Source organism: Erinaceus europaeus, chromosome 10, assembly GCF_950295315.1.
Source record: "Erinaceus europaeus chromosome 10, mEriEur2.1, whole genome shotgun sequence".
In the NCBI taxonomy this organism is placed as follows: Eukaryota; Metazoa; Chordata; class Mammalia; order Eulipotyphla; family Erinaceidae; genus Erinaceus; species Erinaceus europaeus.
In genome coordinates, this window is record NC_080171.1 from 86135211 (window position 1) to 86162778 (window position 27568).

General features: G+C 38.0%; 1 protein-coding gene and 1 long non-coding RNA gene across 5 annotated transcripts in view; both read right to left on the reverse strand.

Moving 5' to 3' along the window:
* ASTN2 (astrotactin 2) overlaps positions 1-27568 on the reverse strand; it is a 1286255-nt gene that overhangs the window by 466749 nt on the left and 791938 nt on the right. For all 4 annotated transcript variants that reach the window (XM_060200048.1, XM_007521936.3, XM_060200047.1 and 1 more), the window contains one exon: positions 6534-6722. In XM_060200048.1, the coding sequence (XP_060056031.1) occupies positions 6534-6722 (189 nt within the window). The remainder of the gene's footprint in view (positions 1-6533; positions 6723-27568) is intronic.
* On the reverse strand, positions 24018-25426 carry LOC132540763 (uncharacterized). The gene is made up of 2 exons (XR_009551907.1): positions 25168-25426; positions 24018-24667 (listed from the first exon to the last, which is right to left on the reverse strand). It is a non-coding gene; the product is annotated as an uncharacterized LOC132540763 (long non-coding RNA).

The following is a 27568-nucleotide window of genomic DNA, read 5'->3' on the forward strand; positions in this document are numbered from 1 at the left end:
GGTCTGAGAACATGGCTAAGCCCTGGAATGATTTGCTTTGAGACCTCAGCCAAGTCCCTTTCCCATATGGAAATTAAGTCCTAGGATTACAGAAAGATTTTTCAGGCTCTAACATCTTACTACACAACTTGAATCCACCTTTTTTTTTTTCCACCAGGGTTATTGCTGGGCTTTGGTGCCTGTACTACCAATCCACTGCTCCTGGAGGCCATTTTTCCACTTTTGTTGCCCTTGTTATTTTATCATTGTTGTGGTTATTATTGTTGTTATTGATGTCCTTGTTGTTGGATAGGACAGATAGAAATGGAAAGAGGAGCGACAGACAGAGGGGGAAGAGAAAGATAGACACCTGAAAACCTGCTTCAGATCTTAGGAAGTGGGAATCTGGGTGCTTGAACCGGGATCCTTACTCAGGTCCTTGTGCTTTGCGTCATCTGTTCTTAACCCACTGCACTACTGCCTGACACCCCGCCTTTATTTTTAATTTAACTAAACTATTCTTTCCCAGACCCTCTGATAGTTCTGCAAGAAATCAAACTATTTATAATGCAGCGTGCCTTTTGCAGTGGTTGGCACTTAAAAAATACTTGTGAAGGGACTAGACTGCAGTAACTCCATGACAGGCTCCAAAAACTGCAGAAATAGAATAGGCCTCAGTTTCTTGGAAAACAAATCCCGGAATTAAGGGTGGTTACTATAAGCTAGAGCAATTACTGGAAGCTAGAGCAATTAATGGAAACTAGAAGCAGTTTACCAAAAGTGGTATGAGGAAAACAAGCAGTTTACCAAAACTGCTAAGAGGAAAACAAGCAGTTTACCAAAACTGAACTAAAACCTAACAGGAAACTAAAAATTTTGCAAACCCCCTGATATAACCAAAAACAGCAAGATGTTTGCTCAATGTATTTGGACACTCCTATAAAAGAGGGCCAGTTGCTGGGGTCGGCACCAGGAGCAGCTGTGTCTGCATTTGTGATGGTCCTGACCCTAGCCAGCTAGCAATAAACTCCTTTTGCTTTTGCATACCCAAAACTGTCTCTTGGTGGTCTTTGGAAGACCCCCCCGGTACAACAATTGTATTATATATTTTAATAATATCTTTATTCATTAATAAAAGAGTCAGGAAGGCAACAAGAGCATCAATCTTATACACATTTTGATACTTGGATTCAAAATACTCAGACTTTAATGTATAGAACTTATTACACTCTACTACTATACCACCTTCTGGGCCAAAATTACTCTCTTTTAAAGCGAAGACAATAGAATTATCTTTGTCATAAGTGGGGCAAAGATTTGGATTCAGGTCTGTCTGGAGAACTGTTTTTCTGACCTCTGGCTCTATTGCTTATCCATATCTTTGTGTATTTGCAGTTTTCTACCTGGACATGTTCTTTTAGTTCCTATCTCTTCCAAAAAGCACTGTTACTTGACATTACTTCAAAGACCAGTTCATAAGTCTCAGCCTCTGGGAAGTCCTTTATCATTCCTTGCAAAAGGTCTCACTTCTTGAAAAATATTGGCATTCCTTTGGAAAACTGCATTGCAAATTAAATTTTCTCATCTTTTTCTTTTTCCAACTGTACTCATTATCTTCCAAGCTTGTAAATTTCTTTTTCAAAGGCAAGAGACAATTTCTTTCCTTCCCCCCTTGTGAATTCCATACAGCATTATTTTATTCATTATCATGCTAAAGACAGTTTCATAGATATTAACATTACAGAAAACCAGCATGGTAGAATCTCACTGTTGAGTAGTTCATTCAGATTGTCCTTAAAACGTTTCTAAGATTTTTTTTCCCCAACAAAGTAGCTTTTAGCCTCAGCTTGAGAATCTTAAATCACAGAAAGAACTTCACAAGGAACTGGAGAATTTAACTCTGCTACTTGATTGCTATGTGACTTCCAGTCACATCTAAATTCTCCCTTGCTCTTATCCTTTGCCTACAACTACTACCTGAGCCTTGTCCATTATACCTTACAACTATTGCCCTATACTCTTTTTTTTCTCCACTGTTCCTCTCATTCTGAAAAAGCCACCAACACTGTCACTATAGACACCAATCTCATTCTTTCCCTTTCCTAGCTCATTAAAATCTACTTTTCATGCAATGCCCATAGATTGGAAGATACAATGCAATTCATATACAATGCATATTCTTCCTCCTCAACCATATAAGACTTCTCTCATTTGCTGATGGGATAAAAATTTGGATATAGCAAAATAATAAAAATCCAAAGAAGTCAATAAAATGGGACTATAAGAGCTAAATAAAATGTCTCCAAGGAAGACACACAGATGATCCAGAGACATAAAAAAATGTTCAACATCACATATATTTTGGGAATTGTAGATTAAAATCATAATGAAATATCTTCTCACACCAGTGAGAATGACCTTCACCAAAAAAATGTTTGGAAACAAGTACTGGCAACAATGTGGAAGGAAAGAAATGTTGCCACACTCTTGTTGAGGGATAGAAACAATTTAAGTCTTCAGAGAAATGGAATGATGAGACTTTGAAAAAATAAAAACACACCCATAGAGATCTATGCATTCTATGTTAATAACAGCACAAATTGTAATAGACCAAACTTGGAAGCAACCCAGATGGCCAACAACTGGTAAGCAGCAAAGAAGGCTGTGAGATGTGTATATGAACTCCCCCTCTATTATATATACATATACATATACATATACATATACATATACATATACATATACATATACATATACATATACATATACATATACATCATATACATATACATATACATATACATATACATATACATATACATATACATATACATATACATATACATATACATATACATATACATATACATATACATATACATATACATATACATATACATATACATATACATATACATATACATATACATATACATATACATATACATATACATATGTTTGTGCTGGTAATTATTGGAGGGAGTGATGAGCTGTGTGTGAGGGTTAACAGGTAAAGAAGATGCCTTTGATGAGATAGAGATCAGAGCACTACTCAGCTCATGCTTTTGGTGTTGATGGGGATTGAGCCTGGGACCTCAGAGCCTCAAACATGAAAGTCTTTTGTGTAACAGTTGGGACAAGATTGCAATCAGCATATGGCTGAGGCTGACAAAGTGTAACGTAATTAGCATATAGCTGACATCATACTGATGAGCATACTGTGAACTTACTCAAACAAAAGAATTGATTTAAGCAAGTATCTGGTGGAAGTAGGTCTCTTTTTCAGCCTCTGTTGTTGTCAACTCAGCTGCAGCCAGCTTCTCCTGCAAGCTCTCAGTGTTGGCTTTTCTCTCCAAATCTCCCCCATAGCCACTTCTCCCAGGACAGGAACACATGGAGCTCAGCTCTGGTGAAACTACTAGCTTAAAAGACTCACGACTTTTCAGCATTATGACTAGCCAATATCTCTGCCACATTGCCTATTTTGCTGTACCTAGATAATACCAGACCATACCGCCGTACAGCAATGTAATAAACTTACCATTTGCTTACACCTTGACCAAACCTCCACCCAAAGTCTTTCATTTTTTTAAATTACTATACATAACCAGTATGTAATCTTCCCAGACTGACCATGGTGGGTCTTATGCACATAGATACATATATAAAACTACACTCCTAAATTCCTCCCCCACTTTCCCCTCTGTATTCAGCATCTATCACTGCAGACTTTAATTTCTGAAGCCAGCAAGTTCTCTCCCTTTAAACATCTGCCTCTGCTTTTGATGCTAACTCCCACTCATCTTCCAGGTATTAGTTAAATAACACTTCAGTGGAAAAGTAGACTACAAAGTCTTATTATAGCTTTTAATCTAATAGATGCACCCCTGCTAAACTAAATCCAAGTCAATTAGATCCCATGTTGATTGCTTTTCTGAAGTTTTGTATCTTTATTTCATGGTACATACTACACACACACACACACACACACACACCTAAAAGTCAAAGAGTCTGGAAACATTTCCTCCTCATTTTTTTTCACTGTATTTGGGGATATAAATACTAGGTATATGGAACACAGTATGTACTAAAAGAGGATGTAATAACTACACAGAATATTGGTATGAATTTGAGATTTTATGTTAAGAAATATGCATTTAAGCTTACCCCCGTTCCTGACACAAGTTTCATAGCATTTCCAATGGATGAGAACAATATGTAAAGGTGTCATAGCAAGTCAATGAGATGATTTTAGATAAGCACTTAAGAATGAGGGTGAGTTTCCAGGGAACCAACTTTGTAATTAAAGAGGTGGAATTTTCACTGCCCCCACCTCTAAGGAGCAGAGATAGACTTGATGTTGACTAATAGCCAGTGACTTAGGCAAGCAAACCTACAAAATATCAAAATATTTGGGTTCAGAAAAACTCTGGAATGATATATTAATATACTCTTCCTACTGTTTTTATATACTCGTCCAAACCAGTATATATATACTGGTTTGTACCTTTTCATAATATTAGTAATTTAGTAAAAAAAAAAAATTCAGAATTCTATTAGTCAGCTATGTAATTAGTCAAACCCAAAGTGGAGGTCTTTAGAAATTCCAATCTATAGTCAGAAGCACAATTTCCATTTTGGAATTGGAATTGGCATCTAAAGGTGATGTATGTGTGTGTGTGTGTGTGTGTGTGTGTGTGTGTGTGTGTGTGTGTGTGTGTGTGTGTGTATGTGTGTGTGTGTGTGTGTGTATGTGTGTGTAGTGGGGAATTCTTAAAGGAATGAAACCTTCACTGTGGGATCTGATGCTACATTTAGGTGATAGATTCTCTTAGATTAGAAGACAAGAGCAAAATTTGGAGCTAGTTATATCTTAATACTTTTCTTCTTACTAGTGTGAAAATCACTTTGCTTCTCTGATGATGACTTTTGAACTGTGCAATGGAAACCTCAAGGCATTTTAATAATGAAGTCACAATGCTTTTATCCTGGCTCTGAAAAATCCTAGAAGTTTTCAGTAGTCACTGCATTTTTACTTTATATAAAAAGAAATGATAATAGCCACCATTTCATAGAACACTTGTGAGGGATACATTAATGGATGAGAAGTGTTCACAATAATCTCATCTGCTACAGTAATAAAAGCTTACTGTTCTCATTATTATAATAAAATATATAATGACATAAAGTAAATACTGATAAATAATACCCATTATTGACATTACTACAATCAATACTTTATTAATTCGATACTAGGATGGGTGATGATGATTGCAACAATGGTGTTATTTACTAGTTCTGACTTTTGTTGACATGACTTCAAGTAAACAAGGAGTCCTGTTTTGTGATAAAAATCCTAATATATTTGCATGCAAAACCATCTTATATTATATACATGTATATAGATAGATTTTTATGTTATAGAGAATCATTTCTGATACATACACACACAAAAAAAATATTCTCATTCTACCATGATTCTTCAGATTTAGGGACATGAATAAATCTCACCCAAGATCTTACTTCTCCAAATCAAATAGCCCAGGGTTTTCAACTCTTCAGGAAGTCTTTCACAATTAGAATTGATATCAACTACATATAATTTTGATAACCCTGTTTGGACCATTTTCACAGGAATGTGGTCTCCTTTTATAATTTCTTTTTTTTTTTTTTTTAATTTTTTTTTTTTATATTTATTTTATTTATTTTTTCCCTTTTGTTGCCCTTGTTGTTTTATTGTTGTAGTTATTATTGTTGTTGGATAGGACAGAGAGAAATGGAGAGAGGGAGGGGAAGACAGAGAGGAGGAGAGAAAGATAGACACCTGCAGACCTGCTTCACCGCCTGTGAAGCGACTCCCCCGCAGGTGGGGAGCCGGGGTTCGAACCGGGATCCTTATGCCGGTCTTTGTGCTTTGCGCCACCTGCGCTTAACCCGCTGTACTACAGCCCGACTCCCCTCCTTTTATAATTTCTTATGTACCTCTGTATTTATTATCAGTGATAATGACCTTTGACACATTACTGAGAAAAAAATGATTTATGAACAACTACACCAATACTTGTTCTGTGTGTGTATGTGTTTGTTTATTTGCTTGGTGTGTGTGTGTGTGTACACATATAGCTATAGAGGAGAAAGAAGTGTTCTGAGAATGTCAATTCTGGGTGTTTCTGGATGATGAGAATTTTATTTTCTACTTCATTAACGTCTTTATTTTTGAACCGCCTGAATAGCCTACATAGGTTACTACTTTTAATACACTGAAAAGATTAATTTGAAAATTAAAAATTCCATTAGCTGTTCTTACAAGATGATTTAATATTGAATTAAACATATACAGAAAAACTGAGAAAATAGGGTGTGGGTAAAAATTAAGTCTAGATCAGTTGTAAAGTCTTCAGTGAGTGAATTTTGCTGACTTCTAACACTTTCAGGGGTCAGTGAGTTTCAGGAGAATCTGGTTAGCATGACAGGGCTCAATTACATGGTTTCCTCCCCCTGTCCAATCTTTGGATCAGTGATTAGTCAGTGATGTGGTAAGTGTTTGCTCATACCTGAAGGTCATCTGGAAAACTTGTCCTTGGTTCACATGCTGGGTCCGATTGTTGTAACCATGCAGCATCTCTCCAAAGAGGGTGTCATTAAATTTGGAGCCAGATTTGAGGCACTTGGGACCCTCACAGACATCTGAGAGCATTAGACATGATTTTCCATCAGAAGCCAGCTTATACTCCTCCACACAACTGCATGATAAAACAGAGTTGAGAGTTAGTTCATAGGCTGCATGTCTCCACTGGAGGTGACCTAAAACCAAGACCTCTTATGCCTGCAAAACAGGTCAGGAATACAGACAGCTATTCTGTCTGGAATTTATCTAGGGCACAGGTGTCCGGAGAGCCGCACATTAATCCTGCAAATTGGTAAATTCAAGGAAAGTCATTTGTGGCATTTAGAAGAGTCAAGGGGGAAACAAGAGTGTATATCCACACACAAACCAAATTTAAAAGCTATTTTCCATGAACACTCAGACTTTTAAAAGCATGACAGACCAATTCACAGGGAATTATCAACTAGTTTCTTAAACTAGAGTCTATTTCCAAAGTATCTGCCAACCAATGTTGAAAGCTTTACCAAAAACAAGTTTTTATGGCTCTTAGAGCTTAGTGGTGATCTTTCCAGGGCCCTGACAGCAGTCATACTTCTACTCCATTAACAGTGTTAGTGGACCATACTGACCTTGAATTTCTCACTCCTAACAGGAGATGTGCCCTTCATGTGACTTTGAGGTCAGGGGCTAGGGACTAGGGTAGAGTGAGTTCTTCTATGGAGCAAACAGATATCTGAATGAGATGTGGATATTATGTTTAAAATTAAGGACACTTAATTGTAAATCTCTCTATAAGAGAAAGGAATCTTTTATAGAGGCATAGGAAATGGGTGGTAGGAGAAGTCTTGGTTCTTGAAAAATCAACCAGAGGCTAAAATTCTTTGGGTGTCCATCTGTCAAGGCTTTGAAGGCACTGTGTGATGGGTGAGAGGAGAAAGAGGACCAGCTGAAGGAAGTAGACAGGCAGAGCTGAAAACCTGACCCCAGATCACTCCAGTACAAAGTCTGAAAGATCAGGTATATTTCATACATGAAGTGAGCTCACTCTTAATTTTCTCTAGCCCATGGTGTAATTGAAGCACCTTTGTACTGTTTATCCCTCTGCTCAAAGTACAACGAAAGTTACTGTTAGTAGCTTAGTCATGTCTAACCTTCCTTCTTCTTTTTTTTTTTTTTTAACAAACTGACTTTATTGTTTCTTCTACTTCTTCATTATTCTTTAATTTGATAGGAGAGAAAAACTGAGATGAAACCGGGGAGATAGAGAGGGAGAGTGAAAGAGAAAAACATACAGTACTGCTTTACCACTCACAAACTTTCCAGCCCTGCAGATAGGAACTGGCGGCATGAACCCTGTGCATGGTTCATGTAAGCTTAAACTTAAACCACCTCCTGGTCCATATATTCCCTTTTCTTTGCATCTATTAAATGTAATTGTCACTTAATGCAGTTGTATACTGAGTGTTATAAATGTGTAGAACATTGGAAAGTGCTCAATAAAGTCTGAAAGGATCAGAGTAATGTACTCCCTTGACCATTCACCCACATATCTACATACACCCATGAATATGTACTCTTTTGATATTAATCATACAACATTCATTTTCAATATTATCAAAAATAAATGAAATACAACATACATGTCCTATATTTCCTGTTACACGTTCTTCCTGCTCTGCTGGTATCATTGCTAAATATGAAGTGTTACTCTAGAGCTTTTTGAATGCATTTAGGTAAACACTTTATATATGATATGTATATTATATATAATTTATGTTATTTTCATGATAAACACATAAGCAGAATCACACTATATGTTGTTATGAGATACAAATATGTACCTAACACTGTTCCATGGAGATATTTGCAAATTATTATTTATATAGATCTATCTTTTTAATGGATATTTGGCATTGCACAGCATAAATGCACCATAATGCTTTTAGCTAATCTTTATTGATGGATATTTTGGTTGTTTATAGATATTTGCTATTACAAATAGTGCCATAGTGAAGATCTTTGCGCATATATCATGGTGCACATGTGGGTACTTCGACAAAAAAAAAAAAATCCTAGGAAGAGGGATTGCTGGGTCAATGTTTTATGAGTTTTAAATTTTGATAGCTCTACTAAATGGCCATTTATAGAGGCACTATAAGTTTACAATACCATCATTGATGGATAAGAGAATCCATCACCCTACATCTTTCATGTTCATCATTGCCAATATGGGATGAAGAAATATAACTCATATATTTTTCTGACTGGCATTCCTTTGACTATTGATAAGGTGCTTTCCTTTTGTGCCACCGTTATTTGTATTTCTCCTTCTGTAGACTGCCTATTCATGTACTCTGACCATTTGCCTACTGTGAGGCTTATTTTTCTCATTATTGATTTCTATATTGCTCTGTATGTATTCTGAATAGTGGTCCTTCATCTTTCATATATATTGAAATTTTCTTTCAGTGTGTACTTGTATTTTAATCTTGTGTTTTGATATCTTATGACCTCTTTCTCCTGACTTTTATTGCTTTTGAATTTTGTGGGATGCTCAGGAAGTTAGGAGATAATGAAACATCTTTTTGTATATTCCAGTAATTTTATATAGTCTTTTTCCTCTTTGGTAATTTAGCTTGTATGGTATTTATATATGCTGGGAATGGTTATTTTTAACTATTTTAAAAATGAAAATCAGTGACCCAAAGATCACATAAAGAACTCATAGAAATACCATGTAAACATAACTGGGGGTTTCCAAATTTATTTGTCTATATGTTCTTGAAATCATTCTACACAATTTAAATGATTACAGCTTTATAGTTTATTTTGGATACACCGATGTAAAGTAAATCTGTTTCCCATACCATAAGCACTAATTTCCTACTTCAAAATTTCTCTCTTTTTTCTCTCTTTCTTTCTCCCTTTCTTTCTATCTTTTCCCCCCCAATCAGGGTAATTACTAGGGCTCAGTATCTCACTATTACAGGGCAAATCCACTACTCCTAGAAACTAACTCTTCACTTTTTTCCTTTCTTTTGTTGAGACAAATTGTAAGGGAAGGGAGAGAGAGAAAGAAAAGAAAAAAAAAACTTCACTGCTTGCAAGATTTTGCCTATGCAGGTAGGGTCTGGGGACTTGAACCTGTATCCATCTGCATGGTAATATGTACACACTACCAAGTGTACCACCATGAAGCCCCTCAAATTTTTATTTTCCCTTTTAGATGTATTTTATAGGTAGTTTATAAATCCCTTGTAACATTTCAGTTAAATTTTGCATAGAATTTATATGCTATATAGTTTGGGTTTTAGTATTGATATATACCTATTTTTTCCCTCTATTTGTTTTTGTGCTTATTTACCAGAGCATTGCTCAGCAATGGCTTTAGGTGGTAGGCAGATGTTATCAAGGATTGAAAGTGGGACCTCTGAGACCTTAAGCCCGAAAGTCTGTTGCATAAACCTCTGTGCTACTTCCTGAGGCAGTGGTCTTTATATAAACACAAATCAAACTTTTGGATAAAGAAAATGCTATGGGGACACATTCTATTCAAGTCCACATGGGTCATTCTCAAGGATAAACCATATGCTAAGCCACAAAGACAAATTCAAGAGCACTGAAATCATCAGTAGCATCTTCTCAGACCATAGTGGAATTAACTCTTAACAACAAAGAAAAAAATAGCAAAAGTCCCAGTGTAAGGATTTGAGTTTGAGACCTGGACTCCCCACCTGCAGGGGGGTTGCTTCACAAGTGGTAAAGCAGGTCTTCAGGTGTCTTCCTCTCCCCTTCTCTATCTTCCCCCCTTTCCATTTCTTTCTGTCCTATCCAACAATGACATCAACAATAACAACAACAATAATAATAACCACAACAACGTTAAACAACAAGGGCAACAAAAGGGAAAAATATAGCCTCCAAGAGCAGTGGATTTGTGGTACAGACACAGAGCTCCAGCAATAACCCTGGAGGCAAAAAAGAAGTAGAAGGAGGAGGAGGAGGACGAGGAGGAGAAGAAGGAGAAGAATTAGAAGAAGAAGGAGAAGAAGGAGGAGGAGGAGGAGGAGGATAAAAGAACAATAATAATAATAAGAAGGAGGAGGAGGAGAAGGAGAAGAAGGAGAAGGGAAAGGGGAAGAAGGAGGAGGAGGAAGGAAAGGAGGAGGAGGGGAAGGAGGAGGAGGGAAAGGGGAAGAAGGAGGAGGAGGAGGTGGAGGAGAAGGAGAAGGAGAAGGAGAAAGGAAAGGGGAAGAAGAAGATGGTGAAGAAGGAGGAGGAGGAGAAGAAGAAGGAGAAGAAGAAAGAAAGAAGGAGAAGAAGAAGGAGAAGAAGGAGAAGGGAAAGGGGAAGAAGAAGGAGGAGGAGGAGAAGGACAAGAAGAAGGAGAAAAAGCTGCTATATATAGTACTGCTTAGCACTATTTAAAAAGATGAAATCCCAACAATGTGGGAGGAAATGGAAGGCATCAAGCTTAATGAAATGAATCAGATGAAAATAAACAACCCCCCCTTTTTTTTAAGTATTGAGATACAAGAATTTGTTAGTACATTGGTACTATCCCACATCTCCAAACAGAAAAGTTTGCAGTGAGTACCTCCCTAACACTTCCTCTCCACTATTCCAAGCTTGGGATCCATGATTGCTCAACAAATTGTTTGGCTTCGTATGTTAACTCTCTTTTCAATCACCAGGTTCCAGATGCCACCAGGATGCTGGCCAGGCTTCCCTGGATTGAAGACCCCACCAATGTGTCCTGGAGCTCAGCTTCCCCAGAGACCCAGCCTACTAGGGAAAGAGAGAGGCAGACTGGGAGTATGGACCGACCAGTCAACGCCCATGTTCAGCGGGGAAGCAATTACAGAAGCCAGACCTTCTACTTTCTGCAACCCACAATGACCCTGAGTCCATGCTCCCAGAGGGATAGAGAATGGGAAAGCTATCATGAGAGGGGGTGGGCTATGGAGATTGGGTGGTGGGAATTGTGTGGAGTTGTACCCCTCCTACCTTATGTTTTTGTTCATTAATCCTTTCTTAAATAAAAAATTTAAAAAAAAAAGCATCTTATATGATACCTGTGGAAAGTGAGGTTATTTAGGGGTAGGAGATACAGGCAAGTGTAGGAGAAGTGGATTTCTGGGGTAGGTGGGAGTCCAGTTACTTTACTGGTGGGATGTTGGTGCTTTGGTGGTGGCTGGGTATCGCAAGGTAGGGGAACTGTGCTCAACACATTTTAAAGAGGTGAGAATTTGCATTTTTAACATATTGGTAGTTTTATATCTTTTTAAAATTATTTTTATTTATTTATTATTAGATAGGGACAGAGACATTGCAGGGGGGAAGGCAGATAAAGAAGGATAGAGACAGAGAAACATTTGCATCCCTGCTTCACCACTCTCTGCAAGTGGGAACCAGGGGCTTGAACCTGGATCCCTGTGCACTGTGATGTGTTCATTTAACAAGGTACACCACCTCCTGGCCCCCAGATCCACCCCGCCTTTTTTGCCTCCAGGGTTATCACTGGGACTTAGTGCAACACTATAACCTACAGTTCCTGGTTGCCACTTTTCCCTTTTCCCCCTTCTTTCTTTGCTCCTTTTCCTTCTCTCTCTCTCTTTCTCTGTTTCTCACTTTCTCTCTCTCTTTCTTCATTTTTTAGACAGGACTGAGAGAAATTGAGAGGGAAAGGTTGATAGAAAGACAAAGAGAAAGAGAAAGAGAAAGAGAAAGAGAAAGAGAAAGAGAAAGAGAAAGAGAAAGAGAAAGAGAAAGACACCTGAAGCTTTGCTGCTCATATAGAGTTCTCTTTGTAGGTGGGTAGCAGGGACTCCAAACAGAATCCTTATGCATAGTGATATGTGAGATTAACTGAGTGCCACTACCTGGCCCCCAAAACATTAGTAGTTTTGTAAATCAAGATTATGTCAAAACAAAATCAAATACAATTATTACTGAAAAAAAATTAAAAAGACAAAACAGGACACAGGATGGGAAGATAGCATAATGGTTATGCAAAGAAACTCACATGCCTCAGCCTCTAAAGTCCCAGGTTCAATCCCAGCACCACCATAAACCAGAGCTGAGCAGTGCGCTAATGTTTCTTACTGTGTCTTCCTCTCTATATTTCTCTCATTAAAATATTTTTAAAAAGAAAATAAAAACAAAAGAAGACAAAGCAAATGAACAGACAAAACAAAACCCAAATGTTTAGATTCTTAGAACATAACAGTATTTACCTGGAAGGAAAGGGGTCAAGAAGGATGGATAGGTCATGTAAACTGTATGGTGATGGATGGAAAGTAGGCTTTCAGTGGTGAACAGAATATAGTACATACAGAAGCTGATTTGCAAGTCTGTGCAACTGAGACACAAATAGTGTGACAAAGACTTATACAGTGTGATAAACAAATGTTAATTCACTAAAGACGTTGTTGTGTGCAAATTTTTGGTTTTGAAGACTTCATTGATAAAGCACAGAAAATTACTTTCTTATCCTGGCTGATTGAAACAGAATCTATAATTAAAAGTCCTCTAATCAGAAATAGCAGTGGGGTCTCTATTAATTGCTCTTTTCAACTTCCAATTAAGTTTACAAGTTTGGTCATCCACAGAACCCTGGTGGTAGGAAAGGTGTGGAATTATACCCCTGTTAGCTTATAACTGTATAAATTAATATTAATTTACTAATAAGAATTTTAAAAGTTTAGTCATGAAAAGACCTGCATATATCTTATAGGATAATTCGCAGGTGTTGATACAATGCACTACATTTTCAGGGTTACAAATATGTATTTTGCATAAAAGTCACAGTGTGACCTTGAACAAAATGCTTTGCTTCTCTGTACATCATGTGATTATTTATAAAGAAATTCCTGCCTCACAGAAATAAACTGAGGATAAGTAAATCATGTCTGGCATAAAGTATAACCATACATGCATTAGACAGATTAACTTCTATTATTGTGATCTTTGCCACTTTGGGAGTAAAATCAGTTTCTTTCTTGTAATTTCCCTTCTACTTTCTAGTTAGTTATTACTGATGTTTAAGAAAGCTACTTCTGACTTTGTCAAATTGATTTTTGTATTTAACCATATAAGGACTCCATCAATTCTAATATGTCTACCATATTATCTGCATGAGTTAGTGTAGATATTTACCAAATTTGGGCATTATAACTATGTTGGGATTAAGAAAAAGTAGAAAATAGTTATTTAATGTTCTTTCCCTGAATCACTTTATAAAAGAGAGAAATTATTCTTTCCCTGATGGTTTGATCTGATCTGACCTGCCTATAAAACTCTCTGGGATGGATGGTTTCTTTTCAAGTGTAGATTATTTAGTTCATAGTTCTTTTTTTAATGCTATTTGTCAATTTATATTATCCACTGAGGCAAAGTTGGTAATTTTCTAAGAAAGAATACATTTTATCAAGACTACAAAATTTATTGGTATAAAGTTATACATAGTATTCTCATTAAATTTGTTCTATCTTCTGTGCTTCTATGGTTATGTCCCTAGCTCATCCTTAATGTGTTTATTTGTGTTTGCTCTCTCTCCTTAGAATAGGCTTTTGTATTTTATTGATGAGGATCCTACCCCCATCCTGTTTCATTTATTTCAGTTTTTATTTCTATTAGTTCCTTCCTGATACTTTATCCAACTATGTTTCATAATTCTTTTTTTTTTCTGATTTCTTGAGTAGACTGCTTCCTTTGTTTATTTTCAGTCTTTCTTGGTTCTTAATAAATATCATGGCTCATCTGACTTTTGTCCAGTTCCACAAGTTTCATATTCAGCTTGCTCATTTCTAAAGAGGAGATAATTTCAGCTTGATATTTTTCTTAATCAAGAGCTACTCAGAAGGTTGTTTTATCTATTTTTATTTTTTAGAATTCCCAACTAGATACATTCATTTGCTGGATAGATTGTTGTTAATGTCAGCTATTATTGTGTTCTAGACTAAAAATGCAATCTGTATAATTTTTGCTTTGGTGGATGATTGGAATTTCATGCTTCTTTGCTTAAGGGAGACACAAGATGTCAAGTTCATATTCTGATCTAATTAAATCTGAAATCCCATAGTGACTGAACCACTTACTAGCTATATGAATATGACCTAGTCTGTTAACTTACTGAGGTTTTTAAGATAAAAGAGGAGATACAGAGAAAGAGAGTGGGGGAAACTTCCTCCAAGGTGTTGTCGGCCAGACTCAAATTTGGATGATGGCAAAGTATGTTCACTATCCAGATCATGATAGAGAAGTAGGTCAGGGGGGCTGAGTGGTGGTGCACCTGGTTGAGAACACATGTTACAATACACAAGGACCAGGGCTGCAGCCCCCAGTCTCCACCTGCAGAGGGAAAGCTTTACAAGTGGTGAAGCAGTGCTGTAGGTGTCTCTCTTTCTCTCACCCTGTCTCTCCATTGCCTCTCAATTTCTGTCTGTCTCTATCCCATAAATAAAGATAATTTTAAAAAAATTTTAAAAAAGAAGTAGGTCCGTTATCACTATGTATGACATCCATTCTGTGGTAAGAATTATTATTGTTATTTTCCTTCACTTAGATTATATTACTTAAACCTCAGTAAGTTAACAGACTAGGTCATATTCATATAGCTAGTAAGTGGTGCAGTCACTATAGGATCTCAGGTTTAATTAGATCAAAATATGAACTTGACACCTCGTGTCTCCCTTAAGAGGTCATCTTCTATCTGAAAAAAGTAAGCCAAGAGCAATGATGCCCTCTCAACAAGAAAAATAAATATTTTTCTATCATATAGTAACCAACTAAAGCATAATTACTACAATAACTCTTTAAATGGCTTTGAAGATGTATTCATTTATTTATAGTATTTATAAAAGTATTTATAAAAAAAGAGAAAGAAATTCTGTATTTATACATATCTTCTACACATTTTAAATACATATATTTATAGATATCCAAGTATCTAATATGTTAAATAAACATTTTATATGTGCATATGTATGTACAACACACATGCACACGCTCAGATACACACAACACACACACACACACACACACACACACACACACACACACATATATATATATATATATATATATATATATATATATATATATGCAAAACTCAGTCTTGTATTCAAGATAACACAGTCTAGTGGAATTTTTTTCTTCATGCCACTTGATTTTCTCCTTATTAGAACCTGTACAGGGATGCATTGGATCGACCTTCTCGTGGTGCATCCCGTGAGTACCCATTTATTGGGGAAACTGATGATCCTTCCTAGCCGACTGAATCCACATGGATCCCAGTCACTTTCAAAGCCAGCAACAAACAGACATCAGGCTCAACCTGATGCTCTTGACTGGCTACAGAAGAAGGGCAAACGCTAGAAGAAGAAGAAGAAGAAGAACCTGTACATTGTAGATGGAATAATGGTCCCCTCACAAAGATCCATGTCTTAACCCCCATAACCTGGGGATACTAACTTACTGTTAAAAGGAAATCTGCATGTAAGATTTGAGTAAGAATTATGAGCTAGTTATACTATTCTAGATTTTTCTGTTTAAAATAATGTCAGAGGAAGAGATGCATCTTGGAAGTAGAAGAAAAAGAGAAATGGAATGCAGTAGGACCTTGAAATCTCAACATTGCCTCAACAGTAAAATAATAAATATGTGTTGTTTTTAGGCACTAAGTTTGTGATAATTCATTACAGAGACTCTAAAAAAGTAGTATATAAACCTCAGTTTTCTCATCTGAGGCAGATGAGAAAACTGAGATTTTGGAGGCTGGGTGGTGGCACGTGGAAGAGCACACATGCTACAATGCATAAGAAACCAGGTTGAAGCTGCCAGGACCCACCTGCCTGGGGGAAACTTTATAAGTGGTCAAGCAGTGCTATAGGTGTCTTTCTGTCTCTCTTCCTCTCTATCTCCCCCTTCCTTTCCATTTCTATCTGTCTCTGTCCAATCAGTAAATAAATATTTTTAAAAAATTAAAAAGGAAAAGGGAAATAAAACTGAGATTTCAAGAATCTGAATAATTTGCCCTATGAAGATATGCCTGGGAAATGGTGATGCTCCAAAGTCACACTAGCGGTTCAGATTTCATGATGTGTGTGTGGATGTGTGCGTGTGCGTGTGTGTGTGTGCGCGCACACGGGTGTATGTTTAACGATATTACAACTATAGGCTTCTGATTATCTTTTGCCTGTGGGTTGGAGAGGGTTGTGGTGCAGCAGGAGAGGAGAAAGAGAGAGAGACAAAAGGCCTAGGGTGTGTTTAGTAAGGCCTTTAGAGAAAATAAGGACCTATAAAGGCAAATGAACCTCTGAGTTTTGAAACGTGAGCATCTCTCTTTTTCCAAGCCACCTCAGGGCACAGAATGATTTATGCAAAGGTCTGTTTAGCTGTTGGTTTCTCTTTTTTCTCATTTTATTTTTGTACCATGCAACATAATTATACAGCTCCTTTAGAACATTCTGTCATCTGGGAGATTTTCTTACAGAAAATCTAAAGAGTGTAGGCTCACAGGAAACCAGCCAAGATCTGCGTGAAACTATATTTATACATATGCTAAAAATGAAAAAAAAAACATAAAATAAAGTACAAAGATACAAGCTGGGCATTTTAGCTGAAGGCAATGAATGTGTTACCCTTAACACACCCATCACATTATAGAGAATAATACCAGAACTAGATTGCAGCATAAAATTTTGTATTTGTTTTGCCAAGAGCACATTACATTTAATCCTTATCGCAACATCTTGAGATGAGTACTTCCATTCCAATGTTTCCATCAAGGACCCTGAGGCTTGTTTAAATTCCCTGACCAAGATCACAAGAACAATTTGCAAAGTCAAGATCTAGACATGGGTCTTCTTATACCTAATCTAGTACTAAGCTAATGTCAATACAAGTTACTTCTTTCAATATGCTTAATTTCCAAGAGAGAAACCGGGAGCTACAAAGGAAGAACATTTATGCAAAGTTCAAGGAAAGTACTCATTTATTCATGTAACTATTTGCTCAACCATTTATATGGTTTATGAAATCAATAAAGTTATTTATTGAAAGGAGAAGACTATAGAAATTTCTTTTGAAAATAGAGAAGGGAAGCAAGTGCTATATATATATATTTAGTTAAGAAATGCTAAAGGTGGAAGTTGGGCAGTAAAGCAGCTGGTTAAGTGCACATGGCACAAAGTGCAAGGATCAATGTAAGGATCCTGGTTCGAGCCCCCAGCTCCCCACCTGCAGGGGAATCTCTTCACAAGCGGTGAAGCAGGTCTGCAGGTGTCTATCTTTCTCTCCTCCTCTCTGTCTTCTCCTCCTCTCTCCATTTCTCTCTGTCTTATCCAACAACGAAGACAGACAACAATAATAACTACAACAATAAAACAAGGGCAACAAAAAGGAAATTAATTAATTTTTAAAAAAAGAAATGCTAAAGGAAAGAATTCCTCAGAGGGCTGGAGAAATAGCTCACCTGAGAGTATGCTTGCTTTGTCATGTATATGACCAAGGCTTGAGCCTGCTTTCCCTTCCTCACCATATTCCCTAGAAACTTTAGAGCTGTAGTTTCCCTTTGTTCATCTCTGCTTTTCTGTCCTTTAAAAAAAATTTATTTATTTATTCCCTTTTTGTTGCCCTTGTTGCTTTATTATTGTAGTTATTATTATTGTCATCTTGTTAGATAGGACAGAGAGAAATGGAGAGCGGAGGGGAAGGCAGAGAGGGGGAGAGAAAGATAGACACCTGCAGACCTGCTTCGACACTTGTGAAGCAACTCCCCTGCAGGTGGGGAGCCAGGGCTTGAACCTGGATCCTTGCACCGGTCCTTGTGCTTTGCGCCACCTGCATTTAACCCACTGTGCTACAGCCCAACTCCCTTCTCTGTCTTTTTATATCTAACTTAAAAAATAAAATCAGCCTGGGCAGTTATTTCCTCAAGGAAGTTCATACCAAACAGACTTGGGCCACTATTTCAAAAACCCCAATATCAGGATGAGTTATTAAGACCTCTGAGAATCTCATACTGGAGTCCTTAAAACCAAGATCCACTGTGACCTAGCACCTAAGATTTTCAGTAACAAGAATCTTACTTATCAATGTCATAGAATCTTTTTGCAAGAAAAGTCTCAGGACCCCCCTAAAACTGAACAGAATGAAAATTAGTATTTTTTCCTCTGAGTAGTCTCCCTTCGAATGTGAACTTTTATTTCCCAGAAAAGCCATGTTAGATTAATGTGCTAAAGTGTATTCTTAGTGTTTTTTGAGGTGTCACAGGGTGTACATGCATGATACTACCACTAGGGCTGGTGTTCTTTGGGCCAATATTTTCACTCTTAATTGAGAAAAAAGGAAATAGGAGAGAAGAAGAGGTAGGCCATGGAGAAAGGAGAGACACTACAAGACTACTCCATCATCTGTGGAGCTCCATTTGTGAAAGGGCTCAAACCCAGACTCTTGAATCTGGCTGGCTAAGTTTTATCCCATACTCAGAATTATTATTTAGAGAAGAAGGAAAGACAAATAAGAATGAAGACAGAATTCCAGGGGGGAACACTACACTACAATATATAAAACATTTTCCATGCTCTAGGTACCCCTCTCCCCTAACACTTGTGAGAAACCCTGGGATTTCAGACAGCACTAGAGAAGGAATAAAATAAGACTCTGAGTTACACTATGTCAAACCCAAAAAGCAATATATACCCCAATTCCAGTGATGTTAAAATGTGGACATATGAGTACTTTAGAGTCAGTAAAATATGTTTGGCTCTGCAGTTAGGTTGCCTCCATAGACTTGACCAATGTGCTTCCCTATTTTGTCTTTAAGCATCTCATGAAATAGTTCCACACAACACAAACTAGAAAAAAATTTATTTGAGTGAGTGAATGAATATATTCCTAGAGCTGCCATCAAAAGTCTAAATAAAGTTAAGCATACATGGTGCAAAGTGCAAGGACCAGTGTAAGGATTCAGGTTCAACCTCCTGGCTCCCCACCCGAAGGGGGGTGGCTGCACAAGTGGTGAAGCAGGTCTTCAGGTGTCTATCTTTCTCTCCCCCTTTCTGTCTTCCCCTCCTCTCTGTCCTATCCAGCAACAATGACAGCAATAACAACAATAATGATAAATAACAAGGGCAACAAAAGGGAAAACATAGCCTCCAGGAGCAGTGGATTCATAGTGCAGGCTATCACAGTGCAGGTTATCACTGAGCCCCAGTGATAAACCTGGAGGCTAAAGAAAAAAAAAACTGAATATAGGGGCTGAATTGTGGGTCATAAGGTAGGGCCCAAACATTACTATGTATAATTATCCCAGTTCAAGCACCCAGTCTCCACCTGCATAGGGGAAGCTTTCCAAGCAATGGAGCAGTGCTGCATTATCTCCATCTCCTCTCCCTCTTCTCTGTCTCTCTCCTCTATCTCTCTCTTTCACTTTCAACAAAACAAATCACCACTGGGAACAGCAGAATCATGCAGACACTGAGCTCCAGCAATTATTTTGGTGGCAAACATTTAAAAAAAAATCTGATTATGTCATGAACCTGAGCTTTTGCAAATCTATCAAACATCAGTGAGTGCATGTTTGCAATGTTTAACAAGAAACAGACACACACACACACACACACACACACACACACACACACACACACATATGAAAGAAAAAAGAAAAAGAAAATCAAACAGGTGATCACTGCCAATTGTGAGAGATAAACTCTGTGTCCTTCAATTAGACATCAAAGAAATGAGAGGTCAGTTCCTGGCCTACAGAAGAGAAGTTTCTGAATGAATTTCCTCTGAATCTCTGTACCAGTTATCATCAAAATTAAGATTATTCTCTCCATTCTCTAGGTCAGTGTTTACTACTAGAGACTATCTCAACTTAGACAATGAAAGTTGCTTTCAGTTAATCATTTATTAATGTATACACTTATTTTCTCTCCAACTTAAAAATAACATAATGGCACTGGAGATACTGGTAAAAACTATTTAAGTCAGGACATACTCTTTGGGCCCAAGTGTGAAATATGCTTCCATTGTAAACTTAAGTACATTCAAATACACTAAGCACATTTATGTTAGGAGACAAGCTTGTACTACACCTCAAGTTATTAGTCAAATTTCACCCCCTAACAGACTAGATTTTAGTTTTCTCCTCTGAATTATAAGAAATCTTGATGCTTCAAAACTGTGGATGCCATTATAAAGGGGTGTAGGAGTCAACAACCTTAGTAAATTATTTCAGGAAAAGGTTGTACCTTTGAAAAGGAAACAAAATAAAAGCCTCAATCTACTTTTTTTTTTGTCAAACAAAGATTACTATCCACCATGGCTTATTTTCTTTTCCCAAGAACCACATTAATAGATTTATGATGACAGTTCCACCATCAAGGGTCCTGAATTCATTTTCTTCCTTTTCCTTTCTCTCTATACAGATGACTATAATCAGTTTTATTTTTATAATATTATTTTTATAGGTTGGGCCTATATAGATGACATTGTTATCCTGGAAGAATATGCTGTACATACAAACAAATGAAATAAACTTGGTTTCTAGGTAACTTTCCAAGGTCTTCTCAGGAGGTGATGTTTGCTCACCTGTAAGAGTTAGTATAAGTGCTCCAGTTTAGTATTCAATGGCCTTCTCAGCCCCTCTTTAATTCACCTACTTCTCTGTACCATACTGATACCTGTGCTTTATCAATATCAATCAAAATGACAAGGCTCAGCCACCTGTTCTTACTATCCCCTTTGCTCCTGCTGTGCAAGGACTTGTATTCAGTGTTTATTTGCATGTCCAGCATCTAACAAAAGATTGGGTGCAGAGTAGGTACAACAAATCTTAGATGGATTCTTTGGTTTAACAATTATGGTTTGAAAGAAATTCCTGGGCTAAGCAGTGGGGAATAATAATGGAGACACAGAGATTACTAAAACTCAGACCCTGTTCATGAAAAAAATCTAATAATTCAATAAAAACAAACCAGAATACCCAAGAGGACCTAACTTCAAGCCCAAGGCTCCTAGTCCGCAATTGCAGGGGAAAAGTTTATAAACTGTGGAGCAGTGCCGCATATGTCTCTGTCTCTTACTCTGCCTCTCTCTATCTTTGTTTCTCACCATTTATTTTAAAAGGAATGGCATAATTATGCAAATATGGAACCACATTGATAATCTTGGTGGCAAAAAAATCAAAATCAGAAAGGTAAATAAAGACAACAGGGAGAAGTGGTAACCCTGCTTTTGGGGAAAGAGTGGCTATCAGAGAAAGTTCATTTAGTTTGAAATGAACTTGATCTGAGTAGGGGGGGCAATTCTGGCAGCTATATAAAAACCAGTGTTTAAGAGGACATTGGGTTAGAAATTAAAAAGGAGAAGGAAGAAGAAGAGGAGGAGGAGTAGAAAGAGGATGACAATGATAACAACAACGGGGGGGATGGTCTTTTCTATGCATGTCCTCAAGATAAATTGTGAGCCAATATTGAAATGGAATTCACTTGAAATAATGAGATATTTTTCTATTACCTAGCTCCAAAATAATTGAACTTCTACCTTTGAAATTCCTACGAGAAAGGCTTGTTGGATATGAAAACTCTTGAAGCTAGACATGCAGGTATAAAATTTACCTGAGGTACAACTTCCCTAACTTAAATGAACTGAAGAATTACAAATTACGCACCCACCAGGTTTCAGATACCAGCCTAGGTTCTAGAGATAACACAGTAAAGAAGGCATACAATTCAGTTCTTAAATGGTTAAATGCACTAGACTTAACAATTACTGTCGTGTATGGTATACTTCAATATTCCAGTCCCTGCACATAAATAATCTCATTCAGTCCTTACATGATACCACAGTTTCAACTGATGTTAAAACCACAGCTCCCAACCTAAGCTATAGATAACAGTACCTAAAAATAGCTGATACAAAAACTGATAACACTTTCACCATTTGTTCTTCAAAAGTAGTAATAACTACTAACTACTAATAGCTCTCCCACACATTGTTTTTCAGAACATATGCACAGATAAATAAGACTTCATCCTTCAGATGACCAACTGAAGTGTGAGTGCATAGAAGAGATGATTTTGACCTAACATAGCAATAGGAACTGAGGATGCACCCAGCCCTCAAGGAACCTAAAGACAGAGAAAAACTGAAAATCGCCAGACAGATCACATATTAGAGGGAGACATCTGTGTTGACTGGGAACAGGAACACTTCCTCATTACCTACCATTAATAGCCCTGTTCAAAGTTTCTTCACTTAGACATTGCCAAACTTACTCTTCCTCATTATATGTCTGACTTCAAACCGTATAAAAAGCCCCCACTCCCAAGACTAAGGAGATAGATTTGAGCCTAACCTTCTGTTAGGGTCAGCACTTGGACAGGGGGACCTGTAAACTCTGAACATCCCATGAACATCTGGAACATAAACACTTTGTTGTATGCCAGCACTGTAAAAGGCAGTAGCCTTGAAGTTCCCTTTTTATGCAGAAGTTTTCAAGTTCCTTTTAGTATAAGTTGCTTGTAGTGTGAGATGGAAAATTCCTTGCCCTTTCCCCCTTAAAGAACAGGACCTAATCAGTAAGCCACCGGTTGTTTACCAAGAATCAGTAAGCCGGGAAGCTGGGCGGTGGCACAGCGGTTAAGCGCAGGTGGCGCTAAGCGCAAGGACCAGCATGAGCATCCCGGTTCAAACCCCGGCTCCCCACCTGCAGGGGAGTCGCTTCACAGGCGGTGAAGCAGATCTGCAGGTGTCTTTCTCTCCTCCTCTCTGTCTTCCCCTCCTCTCTCCATTTCTCTCTGTCCTATCCAACAACGACGACATCAACTACAACAACAACAACAAAAAAAGACAACAAGGGCAACAAAAGGGAAGATAAATAAATAAATAAAATTACAAAAAAAACAAGAATCAGTAAGCCACCGGTTGTTTACCAAGACCCTGCAAACAGGCAGAGCTTATCAGGGCCTTTGCACTAGGAAATTATTTTCTAGGAAGGGGCAGCTGATGGCGGGGGGATGTGGTGACCCTACCTGGCTAGATTCTATTGGTTGTGTGATTTTGAAATGTTTGGAACCAGCCCGCACTTTGCTTTGAATGGATCATGCTTTTGCTAAGTTTGAAATGATTGGATTTTGCGTTTTCTATAGCCTGTTATTGGATGTAGGTTGATAAGGTGATGTGTTCCCCCTCCCTGAGTGTAGTCTGAATTCCTATAAATTGTGTGGTTTGAGCCTTGTTCAGGGTCGAGCTTGGTAGACTAACATCAGTCACCACTCGGCCCGGATTGCAATTCGTGAATAAACATCTTTGCCTCTTTACAGTGGATGGTGGTTTGATTTTGTGCTTGCTAACAAGCACATGTTCTCCATACTAGTTGTGGAGACTTAAAAAGCAGTGCCAGGAAATGGGAGTAGGCTAGTTTCTTTTCTTTTCTTTTCTTTTCTTTTCTTTTCTTTTCTTTTCTCTCCTTTTCTTTCCTTTTCTTTTCCTTTCTCTTATCTTATTTTCTCTTCTTGTCTTTTGTCTCCTTTTCTTTCTTTCTTTCTTTCTCTTTTTTTTCCCTCCAGTGTTATTGCTAGGGTTGCATGTGGGCGCTCGGAACCCATAGCTCCCAGTGGCCATTTCTATCCCCCACCCCCATTTTATTAGCTAGGACAGGGAGAAATTGAGAGAGAGGGGGGAGATAGAGAGAGAGAGAGTGAAAAATAGACACCTAAAGACCTGCTTCACCATTAATGAAGCTTCCCCACTGCAGGTGGGGAGCCGGCACTCAAACCCGGGTCCTTTGCTGTTGGTACTGTGTACACTTAACCAGGTGTGCCACTGTCTGGACCCCAAGATAATTTCTGAAAAGCACAAAGGAAGTACCTTGCACACAGTGGAGGGAGTTTTTAATAAAGTAACCATACCTAGGCATCTTAGTGGATCAATGGGAAGCTAACAAAGAAACCATGTGTGACAAAGTATAGTTATAAATGTACAGATCTTTTTTTTTTTCTTTTGGCCCTCAGGGAAACCTCTTTCCCTAAAATGTCTTTGCACAATATTGTGACTTTGCATGATTCTTACCTTGCCAGATATTCGTCGGGATGCGGCATCATCTAAGTTCATTTCCCACGTCTACACTCGACCAGACCTGCCAATATATGCGGATATCTTCGCCCACCCTGTCCAACGCTTGGCGTCTCGTCACCCAATCTGGTCCCCTATGCCTACACTGAACTTCTCTGTTCCAGTCTCTTGGAAACAGAGTTGGTAGTCAGCTGAGGTAAAGAACAAAAACCTCATCACAGACCCCTGCAAGCATCAACCCGGCTTTGACCTAGCACGTTATGATTGGGCCCTCCTCAATTGCTATCGAACAGGCCGCCGCTATGTTCCATTGCTGGGGAGCTAGAGACGACCCTAACTGCCCCTGCGGCTACAGACAATGACCCACATAGTCAACGACTGCCACCTCTCCAGATTCAAAGGAGGTCTCGAAACTTTACATCAGGCTCAACCTGATGCTGTTGACTGGCTACGGAAGAAGGGCAAACGCTAGAAGAAGAAGAAGAAATGATTCTTACCTCACAACTGTAATAAAAGGAGAGGTAATATTATATATTATATACCTAATCACAGATTCTATCTTTTTTTTTTTCCAACAAGTATTGTGATGTACTCTCACTGGAATGAACTGGTAGTCTTGAGGATTTTCACAGTCCCTGTCAGCTCTCCCATCAATAATTACACAAAAGCTGGCAACACTGTATATCAGGCTTTTACTAGGTATCAGTGTTACATAAAAAAAGAAAACCAGAATTGAGCGACCTGACCATGACCACAGAGCTAATGAAACCAAACATGGGCACTTTTCCTAATGACATAGTTTTGCACAGTTGCTTTTTGTTTGTAGGGTAAAACCTCACTTATCACAGCTCGAACACACAAATGGAGGCCTGGAGAAGGGTTCAAACCAAGCTTCTAGCTCCTTAATGTCAGTGGGTATTTATATAGGTAAAAGAAAGTGGGGGTGGGGATGATGACTAAAAAACCAGAAAGTGAGTTTTAGGGCAAACAGTTTGGAGGCCTGAGACCACCTTGGCCTTCTGATCTCCTGGATCACAATCTCCAGCACCATGGTTGGCTTTCTCTATATTTCTTCCTAACATGTATAGCTTGTAACAAATCTTAACTCCTCTTCATTATTTTGAAGGAGCAAGACAAAGGAACAAGGTATAAACCTTTATCCTTTTGCTTTCTTCAGTGTTGGCATAGTGATTGTTCCATACTAAAGCAGTTCTTGTGAGTTATCATCTTTGTCAAAGTAAATTTGTCAGTTTAAGGTCACATCTACCCTGTAGGGTCATATCAGGCAAACCAGTCCCTTAGGTTCACAATTCATTACAAGTAGCCACAGATGTGGAGGGAAATGAGACCAGAGCCCTGGGGCTTAAATTTTAATCCCATCTCCACTTAATAGTTGTGTGACCTTGGGATAGCCATCCTGTGTCTGTCTTTATTGACAATAAATGGAGCTTATAATAATACCTTTTGTAGAATTGTTATGAAAATTACGTATATTGGGAGTTGGGTGGTAGCACAGCGGGTTAAGTACAGGTGGCGCTAAGCACAAGGACCAGTGTAAGAATCCTGGTTCGAGCCCCCGGCTCCCCACCTGCAGGGGAATCGCTTCACAAGCGGTGAAACAAGACTGCAGGTGTCTATCTTTCTCTCCCCTTCTTTGTCTTCCCTTCCTCTCTCCATTTCTCTCTGTCCTATCCAACAACAACGAGATCAACAACAACTACAACAATAAAACAACAAGGGCAACAAAAGGGAATAAATAAATAAATATTTAAAAAAAAGAAAATTACGTATATTAATATATACAAAACACTTTGCACAGTGATGACATGTAAGAAGGACTTAATAAATATTAGCTGCTAGTATTCACCTGACTGCAAGAGGCTCCCTAGAAAATTCTTAGAAAAGTCACAGTGCTTTGATCAAGTTGAGGTCTCCCTTAGTTTGAGCTTGTTTTCCTTGTTAATTCAATGGCTGCCACTTCTCTAGAGCAACTTTTTATCAAGTACCTGCTAATGGCTTTCATTGTTTTGTTTATTGCACTTCTAAGTGAGGATTCTTATTTGCATTCTTAACAGGCAGTTTTCAAAGCCTGTTGAAACTTGTAGTTGGTTTTAGGGGGCTTGAGCTCCATTTTATTCTTTGACCTGTTCTTCAGCATTTGGATTGATTTCTAGGGTTGACTACACAGCCATTCAATCTTAGTCATGACTTCTGAGAACTTTCCTAGTAGGGAAGGTTGGTTTGCTCAGTCATACACACCTGAAAAACTAAGAGACTGAATATCTTGGGTCACTGAACAAGATAGATAAGGGCTGCTACTAACTTTTGTTTTAATTATTTCACAAATACAGTGCTATCTCCGTGTAAGGTGAAACACCAGTGATAACAGTCAAGCAAATTAGTCAATCAATGCATGTAATGTTAGAGTTTATTAGTATTGAGCAGGTGAGGATGGCCTAGTTGCTGAACTACATTTTCCAAAAAATTCTGTGCCAAATACCTTGCCTAAGTGACACTACCTTCACTTATGCAAATCTCAAAGTGGCATAAACTATAAATTGACTACTCAGACAATGGGAGTGGGATTAAAAGGTAGTATAACCACCAGGAGGTTTATACTTCTGGTCTGTTTTGTGGGTGCTGTTAGAAATGTGAGAAACAAGCATACAATAAATAAATAATACAAAAAATATAAGAAGAAATGTGAGAAACAAAGTAAGACCATTAGAGTCAGGTGAGTAGTCTAGAAAAGCTTTAATATAGTAGCCAGGGAGAGAGGAAACCCCCCCACCCCCCCCACCCCCAGAGAGTTTAAGAGCCCAGACTGGGAAGCAAGAGACCCCACCCTGGGAAAAGTTGGTAGGCCTTATTTAGGATCTTGGTTCAGGGCTATTTTCA